The sequence below is a fragment of the Dryobates pubescens genome, chromosome 4 (genome assembly GCF_014839835.1).
Source record: "Dryobates pubescens isolate bDryPub1 chromosome 4, bDryPub1.pri, whole genome shotgun sequence".
NCBI classification, from domain to species: domain Eukaryota; kingdom Metazoa; phylum Chordata; class Aves; order Piciformes; family Picidae; genus Dryobates; species Dryobates pubescens.
The window spans coordinates 9,736,522-9,755,221 of NC_071615.1; the positions used below are offsets into that span (position 1 = coordinate 9,736,522).

General features: G+C 51.9%; 2 protein-coding genes across 3 annotated transcripts; one reads left to right on the forward strand and one right to left on the reverse strand.

Moving 5' to 3' along the window:
• Positions 1-521: 521 nt before the first annotated feature.
• PGP (phosphoglycolate phosphatase) lies at positions 522-4,702 on the reverse strand. The gene is made up of 2 exons (XM_054180464.1): positions 4,040-4,702; positions 522-2,961 (listed from the first exon to the last, which is right to left on the reverse strand). Exons 1-2 carry the CDS (start codon positions 4,662-4,664, stop codon positions 2,636-2,638), a joined length of 951 nt encoding a protein of 316 aa, XP_054036439.1. The 5' UTR covers positions 4,665-4,702; the 3' UTR covers positions 522-2,635.
• Positions 4,703-5,000: 298 nt separating this feature from the next.
• On the forward strand, positions 5,001-18,283 carry E4F1 (E4F transcription factor 1). Of its 2 annotated transcripts, none has more exons than XM_054180465.1 (14): positions 5,001-5,328; positions 5,722-5,873; positions 6,010-6,109; positions 6,606-6,811; positions 7,013-7,133; positions 7,887-8,039; positions 8,973-9,139; positions 10,247-10,477; positions 10,950-11,055; positions 12,020-12,237; positions 13,455-13,653; positions 14,075-14,235; positions 15,775-15,837; positions 16,864-18,283. In XM_054180465.1, the coding sequence occupies exons 1-14, from the start codon at positions 5,172-5,174 to the stop codon at positions 17,209-17,211; spliced, it is 2,382 nt and encodes a 793-aa protein (XP_054036440.1). In that variant the 5' UTR covers positions 5,001-5,171; the 3' UTR covers positions 17,212-18,283. The 2 variants fall into 2 exon arrangements, with proteins under 2 accessions (XP_054036440.1, XP_054036441.1); XM_054180466.1 differs by having other exon boundaries at positions 6,013-6,109.
• Positions 18,284-18,700: the final 417 nt, after the last annotated feature.

The following is an 18,700-nucleotide window of genomic DNA, read 5'->3' on the forward strand; positions in this document are numbered from 1 at the left end:
CTTTACTCTGTGCTGCAGCTCCAATGAGAACAGCGCTGTCTCACCACAGCCAAACCATCCCTTCTGCTTCTGTGAACAGAGGTCACAGACTAGGCAGTGCTCCCCCCAGCACAGCTTCTGATGCAGCAGAGCTTAGCAGAGGACACTCAGAAGGCAAGCTGGGACATGCAGATGGGGTGTTGTCCCCACAGGCATTTCAACAGCCACACCTCATGGGCAGGAATTTAAGCCCTACCTCATCTAAGGCACAGGAACAAAGCAAACCTCTCTTTTTGTGATTTTTCACAACCTGCTCAATGCTATTCTCAGAGAAGCTAATCCCAACCCTAAGCCAACAGCCCCACAAAGCCCTGTGTGCCCAAATCCAAGGAATATACTCCAGGGGCTTGGATTCCTTCCCCTGATCCTGACTGTGAGGATAAAGCTGATGAAACACAGACAGCATCCCTAACTCCTGGAATTTCCAGCCAGGGCAGCAGCAGCAAGGCTTAGAGAAAGGACTACAAAAGAGCAAGCCAGGGCAAAACAGGTTTCTAAGTTTAATGTTAATTCAAGTAGAGGTTGAGAAACCGTTTGGAAGTGGATACAGAGATTTGAAGCATGATTGACACCTTCACCAGCACATTTCAGATATGGACCAGGGTGACAGCCCCCTCATGCAGGGGCAGGACTTGGCAGGGACAAGAGGTGCTGGAACAGGACTGGACACCTCGTTTGGTGTCTTCTGCTTTATTTGACACATTGCAAGAACCAAACACAGGAACTGGATCAAAGATTACAACATTAAGTCAGCCCCTACCTGCTTTAGACCCATGAGGTCCATTTCCACGTTACCCCAAGTTCCACTTTGTAAGAATTTCTGTGATTTTAGTCACAGCCTTCCAGACAGGAGCAGGGAAGAGATTATCTACACTCTTCACACAGCTGAGTTCCAAACCAACAGCCCTTGATGACAGCAACAAATACTGTGGGCTAACACCAAGAGCTGACATGAACCACAAGGTTATTGCTGCACATAAAAGGTGGCAAAGTCCAGCTTTAAGTGTCCATGTGGAAGGAAATGGCATCAGCACTGTCAGAGCTCTTCAGGAAGCTCAGGAAGAGGAAGGCAGGCTAGTGTTTAACTGTTGAGAGTGGGATCTAGGGAACAAATATGGTTGCATATTCACCAAATTCTGTCAAGCAAAAGCTTTCAGCTGTGCCCTGTGATTGAGCCAGCACAAAAATCTCCCCCATGGTCTGTGCTGCGCATCGCCCAGACACACCCAAGAAGCAAAATCATCACCTGAGGGAGCAACTGCTGCCTGCTGGACAAACAGCCAGTGCCAGGCCCCAGGCCAGGCACACATGGAAGATCTTATCCTCAAGTATTTAAAGGAAGCACATGCCACTGTCACACCCTGCCAGTATTCCCATGAGATTGAGTGGAAAGCTGCACTACAGCTGTCCTACATCCACCCCCTGGACTGGGCACTAATCCAGGCTCTGCAAAGCCAAGCAGTTGCTGTGATGCTGAGGGAAGAGCTAACTCAGTACTGATCCATCTGGTTACTTACTTCTGGGAAGCAGCAGCAGTGAGCGACAGTCCTAGGTGGTTACAGACTTTCTGCATTGCCAAATGCAAGAGCTGAAAATGAAACCTACTGTGAGTGCTGAAGTCCATTCCTTTCATCCTCCCTTCTGGGAAACAAAATATATTATCATATATTCTATTTAAATTTATAATTTATATATATTCTGATCTATGTTCAGGATCAGGGTAGCTCTGTATGTACAGAAGGAAAAATTTCTAGGCATTGAAGGTGCTGGAGCCCTGAAGCAGGCTGCCCAGAAAGGTTGTGGAGTCTCCTTCTCTGGAGAGATTCCAAATCCACCTGGACATTGTGATCCTGGGCAAGCTGCTGTGGGCGACCATCCGCCTGGATTAGATGATCCTCAGAGGTCCCTGCCAGCCCCCAGCATCCTGGGATTCTGGGATGTACATCCAACACTTGGACAACCACAACACACAGCAGACACTGCTTGTATTTTGAGTGGCATCATCCTGACCTGCATCTCAAGTGCAATTTTCAAGGATTAAATAAAGGAGGTGAAATTTCATTTTCTGTGCCCTGAGGTCATGCTCACAGTGGATCTACTGCTACATAGGACCTGTCCAGAAAAAAACAAATCAATCTAAGGCCAAACACTAACTCTGCCAGCCACCATGTCTGCAAGCACAGCCACTGCATTACTACACACTCCAACAGTCATTTCCCTGAATAAACCAGACTGAGCTGCAGCTTGTTGGGGCAAGGACACACCACAAGGTGTTGGGTTCTTTTTCCTTGGATCACCCAGCTCAATTTTCCTCAGCTCAGTCTAGAGGACAAGGTGACATCACAAACACTTGGATAAATGTGTTGTTATCATTTAAAAAGAAGGCCCCAAGCTGGGTGACACCGTAATGCCCTCTTTGATCAAAGTGCATTTAAAGACCAAGGTGTAAACAGAAGCACATTGCAAGGACAGGAAGGTTAAAAAGCTAAGGGTTGCTAACTCCAGGTAGTATCTTATGAGTATGTTACTGTCACAAGGTGATTCTTAGGGACCCTCCTCAGCCTACTGGTGCAGAGGCTGCAAACATTTTGCTGTCCTAATCCCCCAGAGCTGGGAGAAGGTCAGCTATGCTGTCGACGTAGTAATGGGGCACCAGGCTCTGCCTGGTAGGACAGTCGCTCTCCTGGTGGCCTTTCACTTCCTCCAGCGTGGTGACGCCAGTGAGGGTCAGCAGGGTAGTGAGGCCACAACTATTGCCCATCAGGATGTCTGTGTCCAGTCGATCTCCCACCATGATGGTGCGGGCAGGGTCGATGTTGAACTCGCTGACCACGCAGTCGAACATGTAGCGGTTGGGCTTCCCCACGATGAAGGCCTCGCGCTGGGCTGCCGTCTCCACCGCCTTCACCAGGCAGCCAGTGCCTGGGGAGGAAAGAGAATCACAGAATCCTTCATGTTGAAGAAAGCCTTTCAGATCATAACCCAACCAGCATGACCACTGAACTACATCCTGAAGCACATCTACATCTTCTTGAACACCTCCAGGGATGGTGAGTCCACCACCCCCGTGGGCAGCCTGTTCCAATGCCTCCATTAGGGACTGCAGGAGACTCCTGGCATTAACAGATTAGTGGTTGATCTTAAATAAGCTTTAAATAGAACAAATCATGTTGCATGCTGTAGTTGCTGTTTGCTTGGCTTTGCTGCCAGCAGGAGGAGCTGGATTTGCCAAAGCCCAAGGCCACCACCTCTAAGTTTCCACCAGGATTTCCCAAACACAACTCAAAACAGAGCCTCCATAACCAGCCTAAATCAGAAGATAAGGTGGCTTCAAGGCTACAAACGTCATCAGCATCTGCAGCTAGACAAGATAACAGCCCAGAGACAGCAAATGAATTTAGTAAGGAATTGGAAGGTGTTGGAGTCTCAGGCCACAACTATCACTGGACCAAAGGGCATGTGAAGGTCACAAGAAGGTTGACCACACAGGCTGTAAAAGATCCCTCTGGGTGTTTGGGATCCCTCTCTGGAGGCACCCAGCTCAACCTGACCCTGCTGCTGGACCAGTCTATTATAACACTTCATTTTTACAAGATTCTGTGCCTGAGGCTCTGTTCTGTGAGATGGAGAGCTCAGACTGAGCTCCTCCAACACCCAACATACACACAGCGCTCTGGGAAGACAACCCCTCAGTTTTACAAAAGGACAGGGAAAAAGAGTGGGTTAGTCTCAAGAGATAGTGCATAAAACCTGGGATATTGCCTTATACAGAGATAAAAAAGTAATCACTATTCCCCGAGTAAAGGATTAACAGGGGTTCTCCCTGCTTTAGGGGATGCAGTAAAAAGGCAAAGCTCCAGAATGCTACACAAAGATGCAAGACTAATGAAGCACCAGACCCAGGGGTCCTCGCCAAGGGCGGCCACCTCCTTATTCCCACCGGGCTGCAAGCGAAGCCCCCGGCAGCCTCCCGGTTCCCTGCCCCCCGCGCCCCACGCACCGGGGATGGCGGTGCCGCCTTCAAGCGGCAGGCGGTGGTCGCGGTTGGTACCGACGAGGAGGCAGTCGGAGCCGCCGCGCAGGAGGTAGCGCAGGGCCTGGCACAGCTTGGCGTAGCTGAAGTGCTCGTCGAAACCGACGAGGACGGCGCGCACTGCGGGGTCCAGGGGCGCCTGGGCCCAGTCGGCGGGAGCGGGGCCGGGCAGGGCGGCGGGGCCGGGCCCAAGGTGCCGGATACCGACGGCCTCCAGCTCGGCGGCGAGAGCGGGGCTGCCCAGCACGTAGGCGGCGGCGCCCGGCGGCAGGGCCTGGCGGAGGTAGCGGGCAGCACAGTAGGCCGAGCCGAAGATGTGGCGGGTCTCGGCGGGCGGGAAGCCCAACCGCCGCAGCTTCTCGGTGTAGGCCACGCGGGTCCGGCTGCTGTTGTTGGTCACGTAGCAGAGCCGCTTGCCCGCCGCCGCCAGTCGACCCAGCGCCGCCGCCGCGCCGTCCACCGCCACCTCACCCCGCCACAGGACGCCATCGCAGTCGAAGAGCAGCGTGTCGGCGGCTGCCAGCACGGCCCGAGCTGTCTCAGCCTCCAACCGCCGGCACCGCTGCGATCCAACACCAGCCATAGCCGCCATCACCGCGCCTCAGCAGTGTGCCCGCCCCTCGGCTGTCCCCATTGGTCGCGCCACACCCTTCCCACGTTCCCATTGGATGGCGGCTGCCCTGCTTACCCCGCCCAGCTCCCCGCCTGTCCTCCTCTCCCTTCCTTCTGCACGTCGCCATAGAGGCCGGCTGGCTCGCTGCGCTCTTATTGGTCATCCTCCTCGTAGTCTCGCCCTCTCTGCGCTGCTATTGGCCAGAAGAGCGCGGTCACCCCAGGCGTTTCGCGACCCATTGGGCCATCCAGCGGCCCCGGGGGCTCGTTAGGTAACTCGCTAAGCTCCAGTCCGCCTGGGCACCGGGGTCAGAGGTCACTGGGAGGGGTGCGTGGGACCGGGCATTAACCCTGCGCGCCGGCACCCGGGCCGTGCTCGGTTCTGTTCGCCGCCGAATCCCGCGGCGGCCCTTCCCGTGGCACTCGGCCCGTTGTTATGACGACACGGCCGTAAAGCCGCCATCTTGGCGGTGCGGCTCGTTGCGACATGGAGGCCGCGATGGCAACGAGCGCGGGGCCGGCGGGGCTTACGGCAGCTGCGGCCGAGCAGCGGGAGGAGGCGGCGGCTGAGCGTTCCGGCTCTTCCGCGCCTCCCGCCGGCCCCACCGCCTTCCTCAGCCTCCCGGCGCCCTTCAGCGAGGAAGGTACCAGGCGTGGGGCGGGTGGTGCAGCCGCGACAGGGCAAGCGGGGCCTGGGGGACGCCGGAGAGGGCTTGTCCCGGCGGAACCGGCGCTCGGCGCGGGGAAGGTCCTGGCTGTGCCGATGTCAGCAGGCATCGGGAGGCGGCTGGCATCGGGGTGTCTGTTTGTCGCTGTGCCCCGTTCCTCGTCCGGATGGCCAGAGCGGAGTCCCGGGGCCTGGCCAAGCCGGGGAAACCGCTCCAGAAACCGCCCCGTTAAGGGAGCAAAACTACTCCTCGGCACCCCCGGGTCCCCTCTCTCCAGGAGTCGGGGCATATGGGACACACAGAACATAAGTTTTGTGTGTAAAGCAGCTCGTTAAGAGGTGCCGAATTTTCTTCATGTTTCACTCGCAGACGAAGATGACGTGCACAAGTGCGGCCGCTGCCAGGCAGAGTTCACCTCCTTGGAAGAATTTGTGCAACACAAATTGCAGAAGGTCTGCCAGCGAGCTCCAGAGGCTCTGGCTGCTGCATCAGCAGGGCTCCTCAAGCAAGAAGTACAAAAGGTGACAGCAGGCTTCTCCTCAAGCCGTGACTGAAAATAATTAGGATGCAACGGTCTGTTGGGTTGGAGGGGAGAGAACAGAGTGCAATGTTTGTCAAGGTAATAAAACCTCTCTGCTCAAATGTCATCTGTTACAGCAGGTGGTTCCTTCTGTCGAGGAGTCGATAACTGTTGCTCATATAGTTGTTGAAGCATCTTCAATAGCAGAGGAAATCAGCAACGCATCTGCTATAGTAGGTGAGCTCTGAGGTGCTTGCCTTCATCCCCCCACCGAGGCAGGAGCTGGGTCATTCAGCCAGGCTTCCCTCTGTTGTGTGTTGGAGTTGGATGCATGAGACTTTGCTGCTACTGAGCTCTGGGGCTGAGTGTTACCTCCGAGATGGGAGGTGTCCCTAGGCCAGCTCTGCAATTTTCTCCACATTAGTACAAATTAGAGCTTAAACTCTGTTCCACAAATGTCCATTTTAATGTTTATGCTGCAGTCATGATGTTGCAGAGACCTGTGTTCCACATTTAAAATAGCTGCTTCTTCCTACCACATGAAATACTGAAACAGTAAATTGGTCTAAAGCTGTCTTTTGTAAAGAGTATCACCCTCTTGAGGCCTTGAACAGCCTGGTCTAGTGGAAGGTGTCTCTGCTCGTGGCAGGGAGGTTGGAACTAGGTGATCTTTAAGTTCTCTTCTAACCCAGACCGTGCTATGAATCTATGAATCTTGCTGTCCTCTCCCCAGGCAGTGGGCACATCAAAGAAGTCATCGTTGCAGGAGACCATGTTTTTGAAAACCCAAATGGCCACATTGATGGAGAAGTGGCTGAAGAGCAAGGCCACCCAGGGGAGCAGGAGCAGGATGTTTCCACAGAGCTGATCAAGGTTAAGCTGCTGATTAACAAAGAAGGGAGATACGTGTGTGAGCTGTGCCGGAAGACGTTTAAAACGGTGAGTGTCGCCGCTGCCGCGTCCGGGTTAGTGAGTTGTTTGTGCTGTCTGTTGACAAAGACATCTCCAGATTTGATAATGATGGGCTTTGCTTTGAAAAGCACAGCTCTGCTGTCAGAGGGAGTGCTGATGTTCTTCACAGTTGAAATGCAAACCCTTTAACTGCGCGGCACATCTTTTAAGATGGAGTTCTTTCCCCAGGCCAGCATCCTTAAAGCTCACATGATCACGCACAGCAGCAGAAAGGACTATGAGTGTAAACTCTGTGGGACATCCTTCAGGACAAAAGGCTCTCTGATTCGACACCATCGGTGTCACACGGGTAAGACAGTGCTCCAAAACAAGAGCTCCTCAGTGCTGGAGTTGGGGTTGTTCAGCCTGGAGAAGAGAAGGCTCCAGGGAGACCTTAGAGCAGCCTTCCAGGATTTCAAGGGGGCTACAGGAGAGCTGGAGAGGGACTTTTGACAAAGGCATGGAGTGACAGGGTAAAGGAGAGCGGCTTCAAATGGGAAGAAGCTGGATTAAGATTGGACATTTAGGAGGAAATGGAACAGGCTACCCAGAGAGGTTGTAGAGTCTTCTCTGAAGACATTCAAAACCCAGCTGGGTGTGTTCCTGTGTGACCTACTCTAGGTGATCCTGCTCTGGCAGGGAGGTTGGACTGGATGGTCTCTAGCAGTCCCTTCTGACCCCTAACATTCTGTGACTCTGTGAAATTTTCCCCCCTGAGGGTTGTGCACTGGAACAACTTTTCCAGAGAAGCTGTTGAAGCTGCTTGAGCAACCTGGTCTAGGAGGTGTCTTTGCCCATGGCAGAGAGGGAGGTTGGACCTAGATGATCTTTAAGGTCCCTTCCAACACAAACCATCCTGTAATCCAGCTCACCTTCCATGGGATGCATTGCTGCTTTCCACCTTCCTCTGAGCTGAGAGCGTGGAGCTCCCTGGGAGGCCACACAAGGTGTGGTCTAAACACAGTCTGCTGGCTGCAGAAGGCTGAAAGTGTTCTTCTGGCAGCCTCTTGCATGCTGGCTATGGTTAGTTTAATACTGTTGTGTCCACTCTCATCATTTCCAGATGAAAGACCTTATAAATGCAACAAATGTGGGAAAAGCTTCCGGGAATCAGGAGCTTTGACTCGACACCTGAAATCTCTGACACCTTGCACTGAAAAAATCCGCCTGAACGTGAACAAAGAGATCGTGGTCAATAAAGGTGATCTGCCAACAGGTTAGTGATACTCTGGCTTCCTGCCTCGTGCCTGAGAAAAGCAAACGTGCCCCTGGCACTTGAGCTTTAAATTCCTTCTCACTTGTGAAAGGAAATATCTCTGTGGTATTCAGTTTGTTATGTAGGAGAAAGGAAATCATAGTATGGTCTGGGTTGGAAGGGACCTCCGAAGGTCATCTATTCCGACCCCCCTGCAGGCAGCAGGGACAACCTCCACTAGATCAGGTTGCTCAGAGCCTTGTCCAGCCTGACTTTGGATAGCTCTAGGGATGGGGCCTCAACTACCTCCCTGGGCAACCTGTTGCAGTGTTCCAGCACCCTCATGGTGCAGAACTTGTTCCTAACATCCAATCTAAATCTGCTCTTCTCTCATTTCAAACCATTGCCCTCTGTCCTGTCACTGCAGGCCTTTGGAAACAGTCTCTCTGCAGCCTTCTAGTAGCCCCCTTCAGGTACTGGAAGGCTGCTAAGATCTCCCTGGAGCCTTTTCTTCTCCAGGCTGAATAACCCCAGCTCCCTCAGCCTGTCTTTGTAGCAGAGATGCTCCATGCCCCTGGTCATTTTTGTGGCCCTCCTCTGGACCTGCTCCCTCAGGTCCATGCCCTTCCTGTGTTGAGGGCTCCAGAGCTGGATGCAGTACTCCAGGTGAGGTCTCCCCAGAGTGGAGCAGGGGGGCAGAATCACCTCTCCATCTGCTGGTTATGTTGCTTTTGATGCAGCCCAGGCTGCCATTTGCCTTCTGAGCTGCAGGCATTGCTGTTGTTACAAAGCTAAGTTATTAACCTCAAGTGCACGTGGCCACGTGTTGGCTGTGAGGAGTGCCTGAGGATCTGCTACAAACATGGCTTTAGCAGGCACCAGGTACTCAGGACACAGCACATTGCTGAGGGGTGGCAGTACACTGGGTGACTCCTTGTGCTGCTTCTCTTGAAGGATCCTGTAGCTCCAACACAGAGACTGTCACATCCATAGGCAGTGAATCCATCGAGACCTCGCCCGTCATTCACCTCATGACAGATGCAAAAGGCAATGTGCTCCATGAGGTCCACGTCCAAATGCAGGAGCTTCCTGTTGTGGATGCAAAGTCCCTGGGCCAAGATGTGAGTGTAATTTCTCTTAAATTCCCTGTGTACTTTATGCAAAGAAATAGTTTGAGGTATTTCACAGAATCATTGAATTGTTTGGGTTGGAAAAGACCTCTATGATCATCAAGTCCAACCTTCAATTGAAGACTCTCATGGCCATTAAATCATGTCCCCAAGTGCCATTTCTTCACCTCACAGACAAAATGTTCTTAGGTGCTGAGATGAAATCTGTATATATACAAAGTAAATGCTTCATGAACTTCTTTTTCATCTGAGAACATAGAAGGTGGACTCTGCTCTGGCCTGGCTGTGGCTTGGCTTGGCAGTGTGTGTATAGCACATGGGGTAGGGTAGAGTTCACCACCATACACCGAATGCTACAGAAGGTGCTTCTATTGGCCATACCCTGGTTAAGAGCAGAGGCTTCTCATAGAATTACAGAACTACTGAGGTTGGCAGAGACCTTTGAGATCATCAAGTCCAACCACTCACCCAGAGCTCACAATCCCACCACTGCTGCTAAGCTGCCACCACTAAACCACGTCAGACCATGTCCCTGAGCACCACATCCATGCATCTTTTAAACACCTCCAGGGATGATGACTTCACCTCCTCCCTGGGCAACCTGTTCCAGTGCCTGAGAACCCTTGCTGGGAAGAAATTTTTCCTGATATCCAAAAAAGAAAGTTAACTTCTTGCAAAGCCATTGCTACTTGGGATTTACACACAGCTGCACACCTCCCACCTCTTTCTCCGGTGTTGCACATCTGTCAACCAGCACTGGCCTGATCCGAGGCTCTGCTAAGGTCTGCATGCTCCTTGGGCTATATGTTTTCAGAATACAGATTCACCTTTTTTTCCTCCTCAGTCCAAGATCATCCCCTTGGCGATCTTATAAACTGTCACAGTACTGGCACTGGAACAGGCTGCCCAGGGAGGTGGTGGCGTCACCATCCCTGGAGGTGTTTAGAAGATGTGTAGATGCAGTACTGAGGGATGTGGTTTAGTGGCAGTGGTGGGATTCTCATTCTGTTAGATCCCTTAGAAAGAGGGACTCCTGTGGCAATGTGGCTGTAAAATGTTATTTGCTGTACTAATGAATTGGCTTGTTCCTTCCTTCAGCAGCCACATCCTGAGGAGCTGCCCTGCGAGGGAGAAGCGAACAGTGAGAACCTGCTGAGGCAGGCCATGAGGAATTCAGGCATTGTCATCGAGAGAGTTGCTGTGGAGGAGATGCAGAAGCCCCCCGAGCCTGCTGTGGCTGCTGCAGAAGAACTACAAAATGAAGTGGTGGAAGCAGAAGAGGAGCCATGTGGGGAGCAGCAGTGTGTTGACGTAGAGCAAGCAGAGTCTGTATGTTTGCATTGGAATGGTCTGCCTGGGGCAGTGGTGGAGTCATCATCCCTGGGGGTGTTCAAGCTATGTCTGCACCTGGCACATAGGGACATGGTTTAGTGGTGACCCTTCAGTGCTGATTTGAGGGTTGGACTTGGATGATCTTGAGGTCTTCTCCAACCAGATATATTCTGTGATTCCCCATGGGAGAAAGGTTTTCATCCTGCCTGTGCTGGGCTGAGGACAGGTTATGCCTCAGCGCCCTGTGTCTCTTCAGCACATCTCTGCCCATGTCTGGGTCTTTGGGTCAAATTTTCATGCTGTCTTTTCATGTGTGCTCTAAGCATGGTGTTAGCACACGTCTGCTCTCTTCTGTTCATAACAGGCCTCTTCCTTGGCAAAGCTGGAGGAGTTAGCAGGGTGGCAGTACTTAACGGGTGCACACACCAGTACAAGAAATAGTTATGTTGCTCCATTTTCTTCCCAACAGACCAACGTGGAAAGAACAAATGGGTACAAAAGTTATGTTTGTCCTCAGTGTAATGAAGCCTTCAGTGAAGCTGCTTCCCTTGAAACACACATCAGAGGTCATTTAGGTAAAGCTCTGCTGCTTACACTGTTGTCTGCAATGTGCCAGGTCTTGCAGACACCTTAAGTTTCAGATACCTTGCCTTTACATGGCCAGTAGATGTGCAAAATCTGTTGATGCTTAACAGACTAATATGAAACAGTTTGTTTTGGTTGAACTCTAGAATAGAGGATAAAAGAAATACTAATAAAACTACCAAACTTTCCATGTTTCAGGGCCAGCAGTGCATCCTTGAAAGCAGTTTGGTGAGGAGGGCAGTAAAAAGCTTAGAAAGGCAGAACAGGGTGGTAAGCTGGAACTGCTGCCAAAGAATAACATTTGAGCAGAATTCTCTTAAAAGCAGATCCAGAGGAGGCCATAAAGATGATCAGGAGGGCTGGACACTTCCCTTACCCAGACAGGCTGTGAGAGTTGGGGATGCTCAGCCTGGAGCAGAGAAGGCTCTGGGGGGACCTGAAAGCTGCCTTCCATGACATGAAGGGGCCTACAAGGAAGCTGGGGAGGGGCTTTATTCAAAGGCTTGTAGTGATAGGATGAGGGGCAATGGCTTTAAGATGGAAGAGGGGAGATTTAGGCTGGAGATTAGGAAGAAATTCTTTACAGTGAGGGTGGTGGGACACTAGAACAGGTTGCCCAGGGAGATTGTGGATGCCCTCTCTCTGAAGGTGTTGAAGGCCAGTTTGGATGGGACCTTGAGCAACCTGGTCTAGGTCTAGTGGGGGCTGTCCCTGCCCATGGCAGAGGGGTTAGAACTAGATGATCTTTAAGGTCCCTTCCAACCCAAATCATTCTGTGATTCTATGATTCACAGAACGAGAGAAAGCCTGAAGGTGCAGTTGAAAAATGATTTCCCCCTTCTCTGGCATCATTTCTCTGTAAGAATTCTGCAGATGATAGAATTTTGTCCCTAGATGCTTGCTCCTGCTGCTTGTCCTGTATCATCCATGTGTTCTCCCTGTGTCCCTGTCTAGATTACAAACCTTTTAAGTGCGAGGAATGTGGCAAAGAGTTCACCAAGGGCTATCTGCTGAAGAGGCATCAGGAGGTGCACGTGAACGAGCGGCGCTTCCGCTGCGGAGAGTGCGGCAAGCTCTACAAGACCATTGCCCACGTGAAGGGGCACCGCCGGGTGCATTCCGACGAGAGGCCCTACTCCTGCCCCACCTGTGGCAAGCGGTACAAGACAAAGGTGTGCCCCCCTTTCACAGCTCCCTGCCCTTCAGGTTGTCCTTTGGGAGAAGTTAGGAGGTTTTGCTCCTGAAAGAGCAAATAGGAGCACTCACCTGCCTCTCTGATGATCCAGAGCTCCAGAAGGAGCTTTTCTTTCAGTGGGCAAGAGAGGGACAGTCTTGCAAAACCCTTCATGTTTGGGAAGAAACTGTTCCTTGATGTCTGGAAAAAGTGTATTAATAGAATCATTTCAGTTGGAAAAGATCATCCAGTCCAACCATTCTCTTAACTCTGCCAAGTCTGGTGTTAAATCCTGGCCCTCAGCACTTTCAAACCTCTTCGGGGATGGGGATTCAGCCACCTCCCTGGGCAGCCTGTCCCAGTGTTTGAGAACCCTTTCAGTCAAGAGGTTTCTTCTAATGTCCAACCTAAACCTGCCCTAGTGCACCTCAAGGCCATTTCCTCTTGTTCTGTTGCTCATGGAGAGAGCAGACCAGCCTCCACCTGGCACCAACCTCCTTTCAGGGAGTTGGAGAGAGCAATGAGGTCTCCTCTCTGCCTCCTTTCTTCTGGGCTGAACAACCCCAATTCCCTCAGCTGCTCCTCACCAGACCTGTTCTCCAGATTCTTCACCAGCTGTTCTCTGGACCTGCTTCAGCCCCTCAATGTCCTTTTTGGAGTGAGAGCCCCAAAACTGACCCCAGGATTCAAGGGTGGCCCCACCAGTGTTGTGTACAGGGGAACAATCCCTGCTTTGGTCCTGCTAGCTACTCTATTGCTGGTACAAGCCAGGAGGCTAAAAGCAAGTCTTTGAGATGCTGAGGGGAGACCTTGTGGCACTCTACGACTCCCTGAAAGGAGGTTTGTGCCAGGTGGGGGTTGGTGTCTTCTCCCAAGGAACAAGCAATAGGACAAGAGGAAATGGCCTCAAGTTGTACCAGGGAAGGTTTAGGTTGGACACGAGGAACAATTTCTTCCACCTGAGGATGGTCAAGGCCTGGCCCAGGCTTCCTAGGGCAGTGGTGGAGTCTCCATTCCTGGAGGGGTTTCAAAGCCCTGGAGATGTGGTGCTGAGGGTCATGGTTTAGTGGTGACCTGGCAGTGCTGGGTTAAGGGTTGGACTCCATGATCTTAAAGGTGTTCTCCAACCAAACTCAGTGCTCTAACCTAAAATCCACCTTGCTTTAGTTTGTCATTGCCTTGAGCTGCCCTCTGCTGGGCTCTCTCTCTGCACAGAACGCCCAGGATGTCCATTTCCGTACCCACCTGGAGCACAAGCCCTACGTCTGCCAGTACTGCAGCCGCGCCTTCCACGAGAAGGGCTCCCTGGTGCGCCACATCCGGCGGCACACGGGCGAGAAGCCCTTCAAGTGCTACAAGTGCGGCCGTGGCTTCGCGGAGCACGGCACCCTCAACAGGCACCTGAAAACCAAAGGTGAGCTGGCACCGCTTGGCAGAGTGAGCTTCTACAACTGGGCACTGGGGAAGGGCACAGATTGAATCCTAGGTGTGAGGGTGCCAGAGCCCTGGAGCCGGCTGCCCAGAGTGGTTGTGGGGTCTTCTTCTCAGGAGACTTTCAAGACCCCTCTGGATGCGTTCCTGTGTGACTTGCCCTACATGATCCTGCTTTGGCTGGAGTTTAGACTCGATCTCTAGAGGCCCCTTCCAACCCCTACCATTCTGGGATGAGCACTTGGCCTGTCTCGGTGGGATGGCTCTCATCTGACTGCTGGTGGCTTGTCAGCAGCATCCCCTTAAAGGGGTCCTGTTTGTACAGCATGGGGGTTTTTTGCAGGTACTCCTATATTAGAGGTGGTTATGGAAAATAATCTTTTTGTGGTGGTTTTGGAATCCAGGTGGCTGCCTCTTTGCTTTGAAAGATGTGGAAGAAGTGATAGTGTCTGAGGAAAGTCAGTCAGCTGACAACTTGGCTGCAACTGTCATTTCTGAAGATCCTCACACTGTGTTGGTGGAGTTCTCCTCTGTGGTAGCAGACACTCAGGAATACATCATTGAGGTAAGGAGTGGGGCAGACATTCCTTGTGCTGAACTCAGTACAGGGTTCTGGCAGCAAAATCTCCACTTGGGCATGTTTCTCATCAAGGAGAAAATAGAGTAGGACCTAGCCAATGCTACTTCTGCCTTCATGACCCTAGGAGTATGGATTGTCATGGGATAGGGCTGGGCTGGCTACTAAATGTCAGATGCTCACTTGTAACCACTGTCCCCTCCCAAAAGGGATGCCGGTGCTTTCTGCTACAGCCCCAAGAAGGATCAGTATCCCCACCTGCAGTGCAGAACAGGTTTGTGATACCCTCTTCTGTCTGGACTGGGACAGCCTTGCCATTTTATTCCTAAAAGCTGAATCTCTTGTGCAGGTCTCCCAGGGTGAGGGGAGTCAGAGTATCAGCACCGCTCAGTGTTGGAGTCCAGGGGGTCTGCGTAGCTGTGGTGTGTGTCAGAGGGGCTCAGGGGGTCTGCGTAGCTGTGGTGTACACACCAGAGGAATTGAGGTGGTTGCACAGCAACTATACCTGCCCCAGTGTCTAACCTGACACCCTCCATTCAGGAGACTCAGTAAGAAATCCAGTGCTAATACTCTGCTGTTCCAATACCAGCCATATCCCAAATCTTCAGGATTTAGTGGATCATCTGGGCATGGAAAGCAAGAGCAGCATTGCTGACGGTGAAATGGAAGGTGTAATTAGTAACAAAATCCACTGTGTGGTGCATGGGGTGCCCAGCTCAGTCTCTGCCCAGCACAGAGCAGTGGGAACCACCACAGCCAAGTGGCAGCCTTTGCCCAAAAGGGATAAACCACAAATAAAAGGCCAAGGGAACAATGCCAGAAGGTATTCAGGAGGTGAGACAGCAGCACCCAACTCTCAAGCCCACTCTCAGAAGACTCAATGTGATGCTGTACTCAGCAGTGACATGATGTGATAGGTCTGCTTGAAGGCTTTCAGAAGAAACAACCTGATCCTCTCTCAGCTGACCAGGCCAGAATTCCAACTCCCTAAGCAGTATCAGCCCCACTTTGGGCCACATTGGGCACCAAAGAAATCTGTCATGAGTGGAGGTTGGGCTGGTCACTAAATGAGTGACAGAGTCTGTGAAACCTTCTCCCTTCCCAAAGGAGAAGAAAAAGAGCAAGGGAGAGCGAATTCCTTATTCTTGGAGGAGTTGTGGAGGCTCCAAGCCTGGAGGTGTTCAGCCAGGTTGAATGAGGCCTTGAGCAACCTGGTCTAGTAGGAGGTGGCCCTGCCCATGGCAGGGGCTTGGAACTAGATAAGATCAGGTCCCTTCCAACCCAAACCAGTCTCTGACTCCCTTTAGTTCTGCCATAGTTTTTCTTCCTTATTTGTGAGCACTCTGCATTGAAGTAGCTCTTGATGATGGGATTTGGAGGGAATTTCAGAGAGACTTCTGAGGGAATAGAAAGGCTTTTGTAAAACATCTTAGTGTTTTGTGTCTTGGTGAGAAAAAGCTGTTTTTTGGTTGTTTGGGTTTTTTTGTCATAACCCATAAAGTGAAGGACCCTACTTTGTCTTTCCAGACTGCTACTGAAGACATGGAGACCAGTGAAGCTACTGAAATAATAGAAGGGACAAGACATGAGGTAAAGCCTCCACATAAACTGTTATTCTGGGGACTTGTAGATAAAATGAGTCACTTTCAGTGACTGAAAGTCATGTTAAATAACCCAGCTTCAGATCATTCCCTTACCTGCCTCTGTAGTGCTGACCTGTCTGCGTAAAACCATTCTGCTAGTCATACTGGGTTGGTTGGAGTGCTGTTAATCCCAGATCCCCTCCAGGATGGTGGCTTGTGACTTGTGTGGTGGCATGCATGGGAGCACAGCTGCTGGCTGAGGACACTTGTATGTGTTGCCTATACTGTGCTGCTGGTCACCACTCCTTGTTTGTGGTGATGATGTCACTGGAAAGCTGCCCAGTAGAGAAAGACCTGGGTGTGCTGGTCAGCAGCAGCTGGATGAGCCAGGGTGTGCCCAGGTGGCCAAGAAGGCCAACAGCAGCAATAGTGTGGCCAACAGGGCCAGGGTAGTATTTGGTACTGGTGAAGCCATACCTTGAATCCTGGGCTCAGTTTAGGGGCTTTCACTTCAAAAAGGACATTGAGGGGCTGGAGCAGGTCCAGAGAAGGGCAACAAACCTGGTGAAGGGTCTGGAGAACAGGGCTGGTGAGAAGCGGCTGAGGGAACTGGGCTTGTTCAGCCTGCAGAAAAGGAGGCTAAGGGGAGACCTCCTGGCTCTCTACAACTCCCTGCAAGGAGGTTGGGGTGAGGTGGGGGTTGGTTTCTTCTCCCAAGGGGCAAGTGACAGGGTAAGAGGAAACAGCCTCAAGTTGCCCCAGGGGAGGCTTAGGATGGACACTAGAACAAGCTTCTTGACTGAGAGGGTTCTCAAACCCTGGAGCGAGCTGCCCAGGGAGGTGTTTCAAAGCTGCAGAGATTTGATGCTGAGGGCCATGGCTTTGCACCAGACTTGGCAGAGTTAGGGAACAGTTGGACTGGAGGATCTGAAAGGCCTTTTCCAACCCAAAGGATTCTGTAGCTCTGTGCTAAATGTCTGTGCTTAGAGGACAACACGCTGAGAAATAACTTGGCCTCTTGCCCTTCCTGCAGGTTGACAGCCACATTATGAAGGTTGTGCAGCAGATTGTAAATCAAGCAAACTCAGGTCACCAGATCATTGTGCAGAACGTCACCGTGGCAGAGAACTCGGAGGTGAGCACAGACGCCGCAGACACCATCACCATTGCCACCCCCGAGAGCCTGACGGAGCAGGTGGCCATGACGCTGGCCTCGGCCATCGGAGAAGGAGCGGTGCTGACCACCGAGGGTGGCATTGAGACAGAAGAAGCCACGGTGACAATGGTGGCATCTGAGGACATTGAAATCATGGAGCATGCAGGAGAGTTACTGATTGCCTCGCAGGAGGGGGAGGTGGAGGTGCAGACTGTGATTGTGTGAGCAGCAGCTGCGTGCAGCGAGTCCCTGACAGTCGAGGCAAACTCAGCAGGGAGCTGGGTCGGTGCTGAGTTTGCCCAGAGAAGGGAGGAAGAGGAGGCTTCTGAGGGTGAGTGGGGATGGTACAACTTCAGGGCTTTTCTGCTTAAAATGGATATGGCAGGAGTTAATACTCTGCATGGTTACATGGTGGGAGTGCCTAAGCCCCTACCTGACAGTATTTTATACAGCTGCCCCAAGAAGGGCAGATGTTTGCAAAGCATTTACCTCTGATCACAGGACAGCAGCCTTCTGGTGCTTCAAAGATTCAGAGAGTGAAGCAAATCTGCAAAGTCTCCTCAGAGACAGCTTCATCATCTGCATCTGAAACCAAGAGAACCAAACATAGGGAGCTCTGGTGTGCGCTCATCACCACTCCATAGCTTCCAGGCCTTTAACCTCACAGCTCCAGTCCTCCTGAGGCATGGTACTGCACTGTTCCCCTTTCTTTCCCTCGCTTTCTTTTCCCTTCTGTCCCCCCACCCTGCTCCTCTTTTCGCTTTTCTCCCCTCCTTTTTCATTTGTCTTGGCCTCCTGTCTCTTCCCTCCCCTGGACAAGTAGCCTTACCTGCTGGTCTCTGCTAGAAGGCACCCCTAGCCCCTTGCACTGCCAGACAGGCTGCTCTGGGAGCCAGTCGTTTGGTAAAGCCATAGTGTACAGCAGTTCTTTTTTATTTGAAACCAGAGGTGGGTTTTTAATTGGGGATTGTACAGATTTGGCCTGTAAATAAAAGCATCTTTCCAAATAAAGTTATTTAAAGTTCCTATGATACTTCTCTAGTTTCTGCTCTCTTAGCCTTTGAACAGTAGAAGAGGTGGAGAACTGAACACTGCTCAAGAAACCTTCATTTGGGGTGAGTCAAACACTCTGTTTTTTACCCCACACAGGGCAGTACAGCCATGCTCTGGAATCTTTCAAGTGATGCCTTCAGAGGGATATTAGAAGAACACTTAATAGCTTTGGGTTTACTTTTATCTTCTGATGTTAAGGCAGAGAGTTTTCTTGAGAGATGCTTCAGAAGATGACAACATCACCCCTTTCAGGTACTGGCAGGCTGCTATTAGCTCTCCCTGGAGCCTTCTCCAGGCTGAACACCCCCAGCTTCCTCAGCCTGTCCTCATAGCAGAGGTGCTCCAGCCCTGCCATCATTTTTTGGCCCTCTGCACCATCAGGTCCACATCCTTCCCGTGTTGAGGGCTCCACAGCTGGACACAGCACTCCAGATGAGGTCTCACCAGAGCAGAGGGGCAGAATCCCCTCTCTCCATCTGCTCACTACACTGCTTTTGATGTAGCCCAGTCTGCTGTTTGCCTTCTGGGCTGCAAGTGCCCATTGGTGGCTCATGTCCAGCTTCTCACCCTCCAGCTCCCCCAGGTCTGCTCTCAACTCCCAACCCCCCAGCCTGGACTGGTATCTAGGATGGCCCTGACCTAGGTGCAGGAGCTTGCCCTT

Coding starts and splice junctions, on each gene's coding strand:
- E4F1 (XM_054180465.1), top strand. CDS start 5,172: ATGGAGGCCGCGATGGCAACGAGCGCGGGGCCGGCGGGGCTTACGGCA. Junction 5,874..6,009: donor TCAAGCAAGAAGTACAAAAG/GTGACAGCAGGC, acceptor CATCTGTTACAG/CAGGTGGTTCCTTCTGTCGA. Junction 6,110..6,605: donor CAACGCATCTGCTATAGTAG/GTGAGCTCTGAG, acceptor TCCTCTCCCCAG/GCAGTGGGCACATCAAAGAA.
- PGP (XM_054180464.1), bottom strand. CDS start 4,664: ATGGCGGCTATGGCTGGTGTTGGATCGCAGCGGTGCCGGCGGTTGGAG. Junction 2,962..4,039: donor AGGCGGCACCGCCATCCCCG/GTGCGTGGGGCG, acceptor TTTCCTCCCCAG/GCACTGGCTGCCTGGTGAAG.